The sequence below is a fragment of the Apostichopus japonicus genome, chromosome 8 (assembly GCF_037975245.1).
Source record: "Apostichopus japonicus isolate 1M-3 chromosome 8, ASM3797524v1, whole genome shotgun sequence".
Taxonomy (NCBI): Eukaryota; Metazoa; Echinodermata; class Holothuroidea; order Aspidochirotida; family Stichopodidae; genus Apostichopus; species Apostichopus japonicus.
Genome location: NC_092568.1, coordinates 25,295,680 through 25,309,506, shown reverse-complemented (window position 1 = coordinate 25,309,506; position 13,827 = coordinate 25,295,680). Strand labels below are relative to the sequence as shown.

Sequence of the window (13,827 nt, the reverse complement as noted above, 5' to 3'; positions counted from 1 at the left end):
CTCCATTTTGGAGGGGGGGGGGGGGTTGGTGGGGCCAGGGGTTCTCCCCCTCAAGAAAAAGTTTCATTCGGGAAATGGTGTATGATTCCAAAGCGAGCGAGGCCTATTGTTATGAAATAGTGATACCAAGTCCCGAAAAACTCCATCGAGACACCGTACAGGGCTACAGGCCCCTTATATATTTATCTAGGTCAAGGAATCAGTTTTCCCGCGAGAAGTTTAACTATCTTATTGAATCATGTTACAGGGCCTTTTCCCAAAATAGATTCCATTGTGTCTGTGGAACATTCGAGAAGGTTCTTCTCACGTGGTATGGAAGTTTCCATAGGAAAGGGGTGGACTCCCAAACTCCCAACCACTCAGGGCAGATCAGTCATTTATCCAATGATTTTTATATCGTTAGTTAATGCAGGATGAGCAGGCTATTGGCTGCCTTCTGATTATGCGCAGAGGGATTTCGGTGGAGTAATGTATAAAAGGCGGCATGGGTCCCGCAAGTTCTTCACTTCGTCACCATTTCATCACCCCTTCGAATTGCGTAATTGACTGAGTCAAATCATTGTAATTGTTTTATTTGTAAGAGAATCGACAGAGAAGAAATTATACCGAATCACTTATCAAATCCTATCTTGTCAACTTGTTTTTCTGAGAACTCATTGTTTTCTTCTATCTTCCGTTCGAGACGTCTCCTGAAGAAGCATAAAATACGGCATCAAGATAACCCCAGTACCTTTCTATCGCGAGTCCCGATATAGTATTACATGTCGGAGGAGCCGGGCTCGTCACAATATTACACTAGTATATGGCCTGATTGAAACTTTCATCATACTAAGAGCTCCATTCAATCTAAAAATAATCTTTGCTATGATAACGGCCCCATAGAGGGCAGCATATCATTTTTGTTTACAATTTAGAATTGTTTTGCCAACAGAAATTCATTATATCGTGGTTTTATTCTGAAGTATGTAATGATTTCCCTCCAAGTCTTATCACCATACCCCCAAATTCCATCGTCAGTCGGATGATGTTTTTCTTCTTAATTCAGCCGGGAAGACTTAGACCACTGCTAGGGGTAAACAACAAATTTTCAACCACAGAAAAAAACTCAAGTGGTTTTGTTAGCACAACAAAACATTGCGTTTAGACCTACTTTACTGCCTTAATATGGCTCGGAATGCACCATTTGAAGTCTCAATTCTTTCCCGGGGAGAGGGGGGGGGGAGACCCCTATATGGTATTCGGCTTCAAAGACTCCCCATTGTTACACCCTCTCGTTATGATACCAGCCTTCATTCGCCTCCGACTCTTTGGTACAGGTTCAGCCCATACCTCAATAAATAGGGGGATTTTTTAGACTTCTTTCTCCTATTCCCTAACTTTTGAAATCTAGCTTCACTGAGTTGATTCATTCCCAATGTTTGCAACTACACTTTCGATGTTGCAGCAATTCCTTCAAGCTTAGCAGGTATTTCTTTATTGCCCCTTTTTATTGGTAACCTTGTCACATTTGGGGTCACGCTAACTAATAGTATACTTCAATGCTCTGCTCCATACCAGAACATACTGTCTGATCATGTAAAGCATGACCCTCACACTTCCTTAGTCATGTTATGTCTTACACAAAAATGCTTTTGAATTTTGTTTGGTTTAGTTTGATGTTTAATTTCTAAAGTTTCTATTGGTCCAACTTTTAAACTATCATTCGTAAAGTGCAACATCTATAAGGAATCATGAAATGAAACAGTCAGAATTCTTAAATACAAAAAAAAAAACATAAGAAAATCATAACTTTTATGCAGATTGCATTATTCTGATGTTTATTTAGATAATTCTGAAACTATTTGTATTGCATATAAAGAAATGGACAAACATCCCTTCACTTGACAGAGAGTACACGGCGTAATGTTCCTACTCTGCCATTAGCAGTATGAATCAAAGGGTGCTTGAATAATTCCAAGTTACCAGAGAGCTAAATACAGATGTACAAAATGATAGAGAGATGCTTAGCTCTAAACCTCCACGTTTAAGAGGAAGGATTGCCAGTTGAGTATTCTGATAAATTACATCAACTGACAAATATTCACCACATTTGACTATAGTGTCGACAATTATGCATAGTGTACAAGGAAGCTTTTTTCTCTTTTTGTGAGCATTATGAATAAATAGAATTTGAAACTTTACAGTAGTCAGTAAACAAAATGAGATAGCTTTGGGCTACATAGTACATCATTACAGATGTACACACACTTGATGAAGACCGCTCAAGGCTACGCAAAACATAATGTTTCTCGGCTGGACATGGACTGGGTGAGGCTGTTCGGGGCTTGTACAGCTGACAGTTCATTTGTTGAGCTTGCTCAACAACAAGTTTCTTGCCGAGATTTGGACTTGGTGAGGTTATCAAGAGCTTTGAAGGAACCCCTGTAATATTTGAAGCTCTTACTTGATGATTCTTATGATTCTTGCTTAATAACTGGATGCAGAATAGGTGAGATTGCTTGGGTTATTAGTCCATGTAATGACTACAGATCCCTTAATGATGATGCTAAGGGTTATGTATTATATCCTTTACATGAAGTCTAACAGTTGGACACAGACTTGGTGAGGTTATCCAGGGCTTTGTAGGACCCCTGTACTATTTGAGCACAGAAATGTAACACAGAAAGTTTCTTGCCGAGATATGGACTTGGTGAGGTTTTCAAGAGCTTTGAAGGACCTGTACTATTTGAAGCTCTTGCTTGATGAGGATTCTTATGACTATGCAGTGTAGAAAGTTTAGCAGTTGGTCACAGGCTTAATTCGGTGCTTTGAAGGACACTTGCAAAGTTAGAAGCAAACTTCATAGAGTTTCTGATGGCATCTATGTACACTTTGACAAAAAAGTTATGCAATCCATCTTCTTCAAGAACATTATTAAAGGACATAGCTCAATGAATCAATGTTGAGAATGATTTAAGAAGAAATGACATCATCTGTAATGGCTCCGATGTGATCAGACTTGGCCTCGGGTATATCGTAAGTCTGTAACTGCAGTATAGCTCAGCCTGCTGAATCTTCTGAGTCTTTATTCTTAAATACTTTTCTTAGGAAATCAATTCCTATTTCAGATTCAGAGCTTGTGAATGGATTAATTCCAGACAATCTAAGGATTCCCAAACTCAGCATCACTGTTAAGAAAAATAAGAAATAAGTAAATCATAATAATCATAATCAGCATTTATTTATACAATGCTTAAGCGACCAAAAATGTGGGCCACAAGACCTTATGAATTACAACTTGCAAGTTGGGTGGCTTCCAATTCAACATTTTAACTCAAATTTGGAATCTTTTCAATTTAGAAAGTAATTTCATATGGGAAAACCGTAGATTGCTCTTGGATGAAAGACACACCTTACTATGACCCTGCCGGGTATCGAACCTGGAATCTCACGATTGCTATGCCTCACTGCTTCAAATGCCAATGCTATTATCCATGTGGCCACAGCACAAATAACACCCCAAATATTTCTTCAAAATTTTGGACAGAAAATAAACAAAATATGTAACTTATCGGTGTTTGTGTTGCACTGTTTACGTGATACACTTAAGTAGATAGAGCAAATGGCTTGTACAAATGCAAGTGAAACCCTCAAGTAGATGGAGCAAATGGCTTGTACAAATGCAAGTGATACACTCAAGTAGATAGAGCAAATGGCTTGTACAAATGCAAGTGATACACTCAAGTAAAATAGAGCAAATGGCTTGTACAAATGCAAGTGATACGCTCAAGTAAATAGAGCAAATGGCTTGTACAAGTAGATAAAGCAAATGGCTTGTATAAATGCAAGTGATACACTCGATTAGATATAGCAATGACCTGTTCAAATGCAATGAAGCATATTTACTAACCAGAGGCTACAGAGAAACATGTAATATCCAAAACAAATTTGAATCAGTGACTATTACAAGTGGTTGGGGGAGCAGGTTGTACAGGGGAAGACGGCAGGGGAGCAAAGGGTGAGGAGCGACTGAAAGTTATCATGCTGTGAACAATGCTTACCCTAGGTAGGCTATTGTCATGTCAATGAGCCAGTGTAATATATAATAATACAATAGGCCTGGAAGGCATTTGTTTTAAATGAAGCTAAGCAGCCATGTATATGGGAGAAGCCAAATTGCTAATTACTTACACCTCAATTTGAGTGGCTATCCAAATTATAGTTCATTTGGTCTTTTTACAATTTGGAAGACCATTTCAGAAGGGCAAATTGTGGATTTCTCCTGAATGAAAAACCCAAGTCTCATAGCTTCTACTATCACTGTGTTTATCCACTTGACCATAGTTAAACAGAGTCTCTAAAATATGACTAGATCATATCTCATAATAAAATGATCATCATATAATTTATCTTGCACCATACTAATGTAATGTAAGGATGTACAAAGCAATCGATGTGTATACCAAACCTACGTGATCCTACTTCCACAGTTTTATGATAAACATGTCATTGTTCAGAATGATTGCACTACACAAACGTGATACATTTCAGGGCTGATATATGACTCACCTCCAGCTACCAGAGCAGATGGTACCCTGGAAATGAAACTTCCGCCCCTCAAGGATGCTCTCCTCTGGCCAACAAAACCTACGTAGCTTCCAGCTATCATAATCACTCCACCTCCAATGTATCGACATTCCTTACAGTCCTTTAGACGGAAATCAGTCACATCTTGTCTCATTTGTTCTTTCTGCTTTGCAAGCCAGGTACTTGCTTCGGATGGATCATTTGCCATGATTTGTTCCTAATAGTGGAAGTTTCTGTTAGCAGTTTTGAAGAAACAAGAGAGAGAACAGAGAATAATGCAATGCAGAATCTGAAATTAGTTCTGGAATATTATCTAGAATTATATCAGTTGGTTTGAAAGTTAACATAAAACATGTTGTCCTTAGAGTTATGGGATGTTACAGTGGTAAACAATGTATGTTTACAAAGAAGACAACATTCAAGCGACTAGGGGAACACCCTATTGATCATCTTGTTTTGATATCTAAATATATCTGTTAGAAGCTAACTTGAATTTGCAAGATAACCAAAATAGAGTGGTTTGAAATGTTATCATGGTTAATGTTCTTTATAGGTCTTTAAATTTCTTTCATAATCTATGTGTTTATGTGCCCTTGAAATGTGATACACAATCTTCACTAAGAGCTATCTATGAACTATGAATGCAAGGCTTCATCAAGTTTTTTTTTAATGGCATCAATTTATATCTATACAAAATTGAAACATGTATAAACAAAGTCTAGATATTTTCAACTTATTTGCAATGACTGTTGTCACTCAGTCTAACCAATTATGAACAATTATTATGAAAATAGTGAAATGCTTTACAAAATGGATAAATCACTATACAAGTGCAGATATTTATAGCAGTTTTTGCATATCAGGAACCATAGTCTTTTCTATGATATAGAGTTCAGAGCCTCCAAAACTGCTTTGAACATCAAATTTGAACATTCAAGTTTTCCTTGGTGAATAACCATGATGTGGCCAGACATCCCTGATTTCTGGGGATAATTCATAGATTTCATGTACCATCTCCGGATTAAATGTGCCCCCAGAAATGTCCCAGATTTTATTTACTGTCCTAAGAATACCACAAATTTGTAAAATAGCCATGGAGATTTACAGGTTAATCTGTTTGGCCTTCTGTGCATAGAAGCAGTTTTACTCCTATTCATAAGCTTGGATTGCTTACAATTAATTCTATGACTCACAGATTGAGGCATCTCAGATCATTGAATAATTTCATCGGCTGCATTACAACATGGAAACATCTTTTAACTTAATTATAAATTTGGAGACTCCGAGTTACCTTCTGCCAATTTGTTTTTGGCAGAATTTTTTATACTTTGGGCAATAAACCTGTTTCAGGATGAGGTGTAATGAAGTTCAAGTTGAGCATTTGAACATCATCCAAAAACCACCAAAACAATCAGAGGCCATCAAAATGCAACCCTCCGTTTAAACACATGGCCTAGGCCTGGCCTAGACAATTCATGCCATCAGCCTAAACTTTAGTTAGGCCTCGGGCCTAACTTTAACTTTAGTGTTACTGTTAGTGTTACACATAGTTAAACCAACGAGCTGTGATGGATATTTAAGCTCCTGTGTATGAAGATGGTGTTTATGGTTCCGCCATAGAGAGATTTGTTACCGATTTTACTCACATGTACTTTACTTTCTGTAGGCTTCAATAAGATTTTGACTGCAACCAGGGAGCTGCTTCAACTACTATTACTAACAAGCGGCTAGCCAGCTTCCAAGGATCGTTGTTTAATCAGTATTGCGCAATCTGAGTAACGCTGTAGTGGCCATGACAAGCGAAAATATTCTAGCTTAGCGCCATCGTAAAACGACACACCAACGATTTGGCAACGATTTCAGTATCTTTTGTTTCACCGCCTGATGTACCCCATTTTGGACCGAAAATTATACGTTGCTTAGGAAGTGAAGAAATCACGAAAAATCAAGCAAGTCTTTGGTCGTTCAAGATACTCACGTCAACCATAAAATACATCTAAAATCAATTAAAATGGTACGTAATTCATATTTTTGCGACTTGTATTGTGAAGTATCTAGCTACAGTATAGTATAGGCTATGTCTGTCGTCGTTAGCCTAACGTTGCTTTCGTTAGACAAAACGTTAGGTTTTCCTTACAGTAGAGCCGTTTTTACGCAGTGTAGCAGTATATTGTACGTAGCATGTTGGGGTGAATGACGGCCCACTTATAACTTAAGAACTCGACTGGTAGTTTTTCAACGAATTCGTCACATTACAATTTAATAAACATCTTAAGTATGCAAACAGGTTTGGAAAGTATATTTTGTGGGTATTTATGCCTACCTGTTTAGGATATGGCATGCAAATTATTTTGAATGGTGACAATGTAATTTTCAATGTTCTTTAGAATGTTTTTCATAGCCTAGCCATCTTAAACGATGGGCGAAATTCATTTGAAAGAAGGTACTATTTCAGTGAAGTGAAGTATTAATATTTGTAAAGATTTCTTTTCTTTTGATACAATACAGAGACGACAGCAATCATCAAAGTGATCACCATAAAGATGTCTAGAACCTGGTATGTCTAGAGACTAGACAAAATGTCATTGGGTTAACAGGTTAAAAGTACTTGTAAATGGACAGACCATTTGGTATTATTGGTTTGAGGTGGTCATGATAAATTTGGAGTAACAATCACAGAGAGGTTATTAATCCACCAAAGGAAAAATGAAGGAAAAGTTGCTTCACTTGTTTTCCTTGTAGAATTTGTAACAGCAGTTGTAAAAGATCGTAGTAAGTAGTTTTTGTTGGTATCCAGGGAAGACGGAAGATTCTTTGCAGAAACTTCATGATGACAAAATATTAGTATCTTGGTATATTTGTTAACTGAAATGTTAACTTTGAGACATATTTTGTGTGTTTTGCCAATTGCCATTATTTCTATAAAATTATTAGCTACTTATGCAAAATAATAAACTACTTCATGAATACAAAGTTACCACATTGTTTAACTTGCTGACGGGCATCATTGAAGTCAACATTGTACATAGCGACACTAGCCTTCTCAAATTCTATTACATGTTGTAATAGAAAATAATTCAAACCATTTTACATAAAGACAGGATAATAAACACATTATTTAGACAAGCAGAAAGTTGAATGACTTTTTCCGTAACATTGGTGTCGTATTTTGTGATATCCAGCAATCTTTGAATTTTACCTTTAATTTTCTTCACAGAGGAGCTTTAGTGATGGAACTCTGCCACTAGGCAATTGTACCAAGGCATTGCGACATCCAACAACTTAGTTTTATTACTATTAATGTAATGAAGCTATGAGGAACATTACTAATAATGCAGTCATTGTGGTAGTTTGTTCATGTGACATTTGCTAGTGAATCACTCTATGTTGATAGACTGTCACTGTGATTCATGATTGTTGCTATATTTGTGTCAAACAGTAACAATCATTATTTACAGATGTTCTGTTTTATCTTTGTCAACATTCTGCATGCTTTAAGATCAGTGTTAAGGCCTACACAGCAGTTCATGAGAAGAAATAGCATGCTTAGTTGCAACCTGGGTGAACAGTTCTGTGTACTATGTTGAGAGAGTGTTGTATTGTTTCTGCCGGAAAGGTGTATAAATTACAACGTAGAGGGGCGTGTGTAGTACATGTATGGGGAAGAAGAGCCAGAAATTAATTGAATTTCAGTGAGCAGATCAGTGTGGATAGGTAATGTGCACTGCTAAGCCCAAGTACTGGGTGATTGCAGAATGGGGTTGCCATGCATTGTATTAGGTTGCTGACATTCAACAAAAAGTAATTAATTGGAACTTGATTGAAATGTGAAATTACTCCAGATTAAGTACGTTCTTCTTCTTTTGTTTCAGATGGAACTTGGATCTATTACCATGAGTCCACCTTATGACAATGATGAAGACATTCTGTTCCCTGATTTAATATCAACCATGGAATCACTAGAAGGCGATATATCGGGTATGCTGTCATCCACATCGAAGGAGGAGCCATGCCTGGGCTCATTTCCGAATATAGTGAACGTCGATGACACAGACATGGATGGAGAGGATGAAGAAGTTGCTGTGCTAAAAAGGTTAAGCCGAGAACAGAAGAAGAAAGAAAAACTCTCAAATCTTCTGGAGATTACCGATTCCCAGCTCCAAAAACCGAATGCATTTTCACAATCAAATGTGTCCTCGTCTACCCCTGAGACAGTGATGATATTGCCAGGCAAAGATGGGACGGAGCAAATACACTTTGGGCCGAATCGTAACGCCATAATGGCTAAGCTGAACAGACAGAAAAAGAAACAGCAAATGTCAGACCTGGAGAAGATGGTCACAGATCTCTCCCAGGAGAACGAAGAGCTTAAAATAGATCAGTGTAACCTGAAAAGTCAGGTAACCAGTTTGGAGTCAGAAGTGGAATATCTGAAGGGAGTGCTGGCCAATCAAAGTGAACTTTCCAGTCTGTTAAAGAACGTTAAGGCAACTAGTCTTTCATTTCACAGCTCTATTGGTGATTTAGCAACTCCTAAACAGTCCACTGCAGGCATTGAGAATAAAAGACCATGCCCTTCTGTTGGTAAAGAGGGGCCTGCCAAACGACATAAACTCACAAAGGGCCTCACAAAGTCAGCGAAGGTAACAAATCGAGTGTGTCTTGAAACTATCGAGACACAAACAGCAAGATACTCTGTGAGCAGTAGGTCGAGCTCTCGTCAAAAGAGTGCCTTATATGAAGATGCATTGAGGGAGAAGGCCTCCAGTGATCTCAAAGGTGTCTGTCTGCACGTGAGGGATAAGAAGGTCTCACTGGAGTTTTGTAGAAGTTGTAGCAGGAGAGCAGAGGCAGCTTTCATCAAGGAGGAGGAGGAGGATGAATGAAGATTGAAATATGGAAGAAGAAGAAGAATAGTGAAATAGAACAAATAATAGTACAGAGGGCACTCATATCTTTTATAAACTACTTGCAAAATGGTCTGTATTTCTACTACTCAGTGTGTTAACATTTCGGCAGTACTGTAGAAGAAGAAAACTATTGCATGTTAAGACAGATGCATGCAGATCTATTTGACTTTATGATCATGGAACAAAGTACTGTACAGAAGACACTGGCATATAATGTCGTATATATGTTTATCATGTAAAGTTGTATCAGAGTGGTTTTTGCATAAATTGTAAACGATGGAGCACACTTTTGAGAGGACACCGACGTCCCGAACCGTCAAAATCTTACACAGAGGAGAAAGATGCCATATTTTAGGCCACATGGACTCAGTAGACATTGTGTAATATGTACTGAGAGGACAATAATAGAATGTTATATCTAAGTTGATGAGGAGTTACATTCAACATTCATATTGGATGTAGCTCTTCTGTAATTCATATGCACCCTTGTAAAGAACACATCTTAATCTTTCTTTATGAGGTTCTCTTTTGCTTTCTTGCAGGTGAAGTCTCTTCGTGAGAGGGAGAGGTTGAATATTTTGATGGATGCCCTTTGCCACTTAATTTTTTGGTCGGTATTCTTTGTTACTGTATTTTTAATTTTTTGGGAGTGTGAGAGTTCAGTTTTTTTTTGTTTTTTGTTTTGTACAGGTATTTGTTTTTGCTCAGTTACATGAGTGAATGACTTTGCATCCTATGTCATGTTTAGTAATTTTAAATACCTAAGTGGATACTTAAAACATCCAAACTGTACATATTACATAACGTGTTTTGTATATTCACAAAAAAACAAAAGAACAATATATCAAAGAACATCAATACAAAATATAAAAAAAATAAAAAAGAGCAGAATATATAATTGACAACCTAAAGGTGTGTAATTGAAAGGAAAAAAGTGTAGAGATGATTTTATTTAAGAGGCCTCAAAGTCTTTTTGGTTCAGTCGTTGGTTTCTTCTCATTTACTTTATCTTATGTGCATTTTGGTATATTCTTTTGTTAATAAAGTGGCTTTAGCCAAAATAGGAATTAAAGATACTGCCAGGGACACAAGGTAAAAGATATATATTATAGTTTTCAGAAGGTGTGATTGAATCTGTGTCCTTAGGTTATTGGCACAACTTCAATTTAGAAAGTTGTTTGACCTTTACCCCTTGTATCAGTCATCTGATGTCAGTCAGATAGCAGACTGGAAAAATTATCTTTAATCAGGCACAGTTGTGAAACTCCCACTCTCAGTTGTATATAAAACAGAAGTTTTCATATCCTTCTGTAGCTTATTAAACAACAATTACTGAAGGAACTCTCTGCTTGCAAGGCTTTGGTTGATAGAATATCCCTGGCTAGACCAAACCTCAAGACTTAACTATTTCAGACTTTTGAAAGAAATGCCAAAATTAGTTTGTGATATTTCAGAAATAGTATGATATCCTGACTTCAGTGTCTGAAATGATCTTTGGAGATGCAATCTGTGTCCCATATGAAGAAATTTCTGCCAACACATGGCAATTTCAACAAACTTGTTGGACATTTGTTACCTGTATACAAAGAATGCTGGTCTATTTTGAGTTTTCCATTAAAGAAAAATCTTTGCTTGTTGTGAAGCACCCCAAAACAGAATTTTCTGATTACCATCACATCTTAGTACGTGCATTCAATGAACAACATTTTGGTGACGTACAGAAGGGATTCTACACGTTGTCTGTAAGCAGATAGTTCCTCCCCTTTGTCTTAAGAACCTCTGTCTATTAATGTTAGCATTTTGTTCCTTTTTGTAGGAGGAAGGATTACTGTTGGCAGTCCTCATATACACTAGGTAAGGAGAGAGGGATAAAACATGACCAGTGGCAATTATACCTGTTAAATAGTCATAAGAAAAGCCTAGGTCTAGGAAGGAGCTCAAAAGATACAGAACATTGCATTACTCTGGAGTTTTCATTTTCCTCCAGTTGCTGCAGAAGTTTGAGAACGTAGTTTATCTTTAAGTGTCCATTTCCTGCTTGTACTTATTCTCTGTGTGTTGGACTGTTATTATATTAACAGGCTTTGAGTAAGCAGACAGTAGAAGCTATCATGCTAATGTTCTATTTTTATGGGAATGATGTTGAATATGAGACAAAAGGGATTGAATATGCACTACATAACTTAATTGTTTGCAGTTTCCTCTTTGTAAAATTGATTTACATGCAACGCTTTCTGTAAGTTGTGTTTACAAGACAAAATATTTATCTTAACAGTGACAACTGTTTATGAAGAAACACATTACAATTACTGTATGTTGTATTGTAAGGGTTTGAAACGTTCGTTTTTGTTCACACTGTCAGTGTACAAAGCTATTAAGGGAGTAACTTTCTTTAACTTTTGTAATTTGGACTTGAAAGCAAGAAACCTGCCTTGTGACTACTGATAGTACAACTATCTCCAGAATATTTGAATAATTTATATCTGTTGTGGAATTTAAAAGGGCCTTCCTACAGAAAATACAAAGGCAGTATTATGCAAAATTGCCAACTTCCGTTCAGGAATATGTATCCCAAACAACCAAATGAGAAAAGGTGATAGTTCAAACATTCATTCATTTCTAAATGTCTAAAGGGGCTCACATCTTGCTTTCCTGTTCAGATTCTTATTTTGGTTGGTCTTTACTCACATCTTGTTTCTTCCCATTTCTTCCTCAATCACCTGATTGGTCAGCTGACCTGCTGGTCACTCCCATGTGCTTGCCTTGCTTGCACACACTGGAGGCAAGTACGTTTTGCTCTAGGTGTAAGTATGGAAAGGTAAGGTGGGCCTCTAGCATGTTAGCATCACTTCAATGGAAATAGATTAGTCCTGTGTTTTTGTTTTATCTTTGGTTTTTTTCTATAGTGTGTGGAAGATGTAAATAGAATTAAAAGTGATATGATGGTACCTCTTCCATTTTGTTCAGAAGTCAATACACAGACAATTACAAAACTGTTGATGATTGAATATGCTGGTTGTCTTTAATTGTAAAAGTAAACCAAAGGATTAGTTGGAATGCAGTTCACCAAACAGTAGACATAATATTTTGTTTTGAGTGATTCCTGACCTTTCTGTAAACATCAGATCAATTACAGTATGTAGGGAAAGACTAGTGGGTTAAAGATTCTGTTGGAGCAAATTAAAGGAAACATTTATCACAGATTGCATTGACCGAAGAGAAAGTATGAAGACAGATCACGTTAACATTTGTGGGAAACGTTTCTTTCCAAGAAAGAGGCAGGCACAGTGGTTAGGTGGGAGTATGTCATGTCTAGTAAAAGGCCCTTCCATGCTTTGTTTGGGTTGCTATGTACCGTAGCAACAGAAGGACCCTGCAAACTGCATGGGCAGACCTGTACCCTAGCAACACAATGTTCAATTGCCTCCTAAATACTATGTATCATGGTTGCCTTTTTTAACCAGGAACTTCCTTTACAAGCTGTTTTAGTTGCATATCTTGCCACATTCTCACTTTTCGTTGGTGGTATACTCAAGTTGGATTGCACATTGTTACGGCTACTGCCTCTACCAAAACAAATTCCTGCCTTTACATTCTTCACCCTAGCAATAGACCCCCTCACAATATTGAGTGCCGCTAAATCTCACTTGTAAACTTTCCTTGACCGCAATCTAGAACCTGATTGTATCAGATAGGTGTGAGGTGTAAATATTCAATGATTTTAGCAAGTGTGAATATCCATAGATACCAAGATGTACAGATGTTTTGAACTTAACTTACGTATGTTGTACATGGGTACACCCTTGAGTACTTGACATTTGTTTTACTCATCTGCATCTTGTGCTTTTTTTTGGGGGGGGGTGTCAACCCTGAAGAGATATGGTCAATAAAATATGGATCTCATTTTTCGTCTGTTATCTGGTCAGTACCGCAGTTAACGATCCATAAAAACCAGGAACTGGAAAGGTATTATTCGTGTTACATTTGAACTATCATATCGTAGTTTACAGTAGTGAGAACTTTCATCGAAAAGGGAGAGGGGCAGGTTCATATTGTTATAGGCTGATCCAGTGGACGCACCTCTCTAACGAGATCATGTGTGTAATATCTATTCCCCTTCGAAGGACTCTTGATACACATTTGACGATGATCACATGGTCACACACACCCGTTGCAAGAGAAGCAGGGTTGAGATGAAATCAATTAAGACGTTTGGTTTTCGTGTCTTGGGTAACTATTGTAAACGAAAAGGAAGGTATATAAACTAGTTGCAATAGATAAGTATCCCTTTAACATTGGAAGGTCAGTCGTGGTTAAAAAGTAGTTGGAAGGTTCCATAGATATTACTTGG

General features: G+C 37.4%; 2 protein-coding genes across 6 annotated transcripts; one reads left to right on the top strand and one right to left on the bottom strand.

The window, feature by feature from the left end:
- Window positions 1–1,785: 1,785 nt before the first annotated feature.
- On the bottom strand, window positions 1,786–6,332 carry LOC139971266 (uncharacterized). The gene is made up of 3 exons (XM_071977583.1): window positions 6,213–6,332; window positions 4,549–4,799; window positions 1,786–3,167 (listed from the first exon to the last, which is right to left on the bottom strand). The coding sequence occupies exons 2-3, from the start codon at window positions 4,772–4,774 to the stop codon at window positions 3,040–3,042; spliced, it is 354 nt and encodes a 117-aa protein (XP_071833684.1). The 5' UTR covers window positions 4,775–4,799; window positions 6,213–6,332; the 3' UTR covers window positions 1,786–3,039.
- An 86-nt stretch (window positions 6,333–6,418) lies between these two features.
- Window positions 6,419–12,474, top strand: LOC139971262 (uncharacterized). Of its 5 annotated transcripts, XR_011794343.1 has the most exons (4): window positions 6,419–6,580; window positions 8,439–10,086; window positions 11,293–11,330; window positions 12,209–12,474. XR_011794343.1 is itself a non-coding variant. In XM_071977579.1 (3 exons), the coding sequence occupies exon 3, from the start codon at window positions 8,439–8,441 to the stop codon at window positions 9,450–9,452; it is 1,014 nt and encodes a 337-aa protein (XP_071833680.1). In that variant the 5' UTR covers window positions 6,419–6,580; window positions 7,075–7,123; the 3' UTR covers window positions 9,453–12,474. The 5 variants fall into 5 exon arrangements, 2 of the variants coding, with proteins under 2 accessions (XP_071833680.1, XP_071833678.1); XR_011794342.1 differs by having other exon boundaries at window positions 11,293–12,474; XR_011794341.1 differs by having other exon boundaries at window positions 8,439–11,330.
- Window positions 12,475–13,827: the final 1,353 nt, after the last annotated feature.

Bases quoted from the DNA above. Each gene is read 5' to 3' on its own strand.
- LOC139971266 (XM_071977583.1), bottom strand. From the start codon at position 4,774: ATGGCAAATGATCCATCCGAAGCAAGTACCTGGCTTGCAAAGCAGAAA. The intron at 3,168-4,548 runs GTGAGTCATATA...TTTTCTTAACAG, and splicing joins ATCTGCTCTGGTAGCTGGAG to TGATGCTGAGTTTGGGAATC.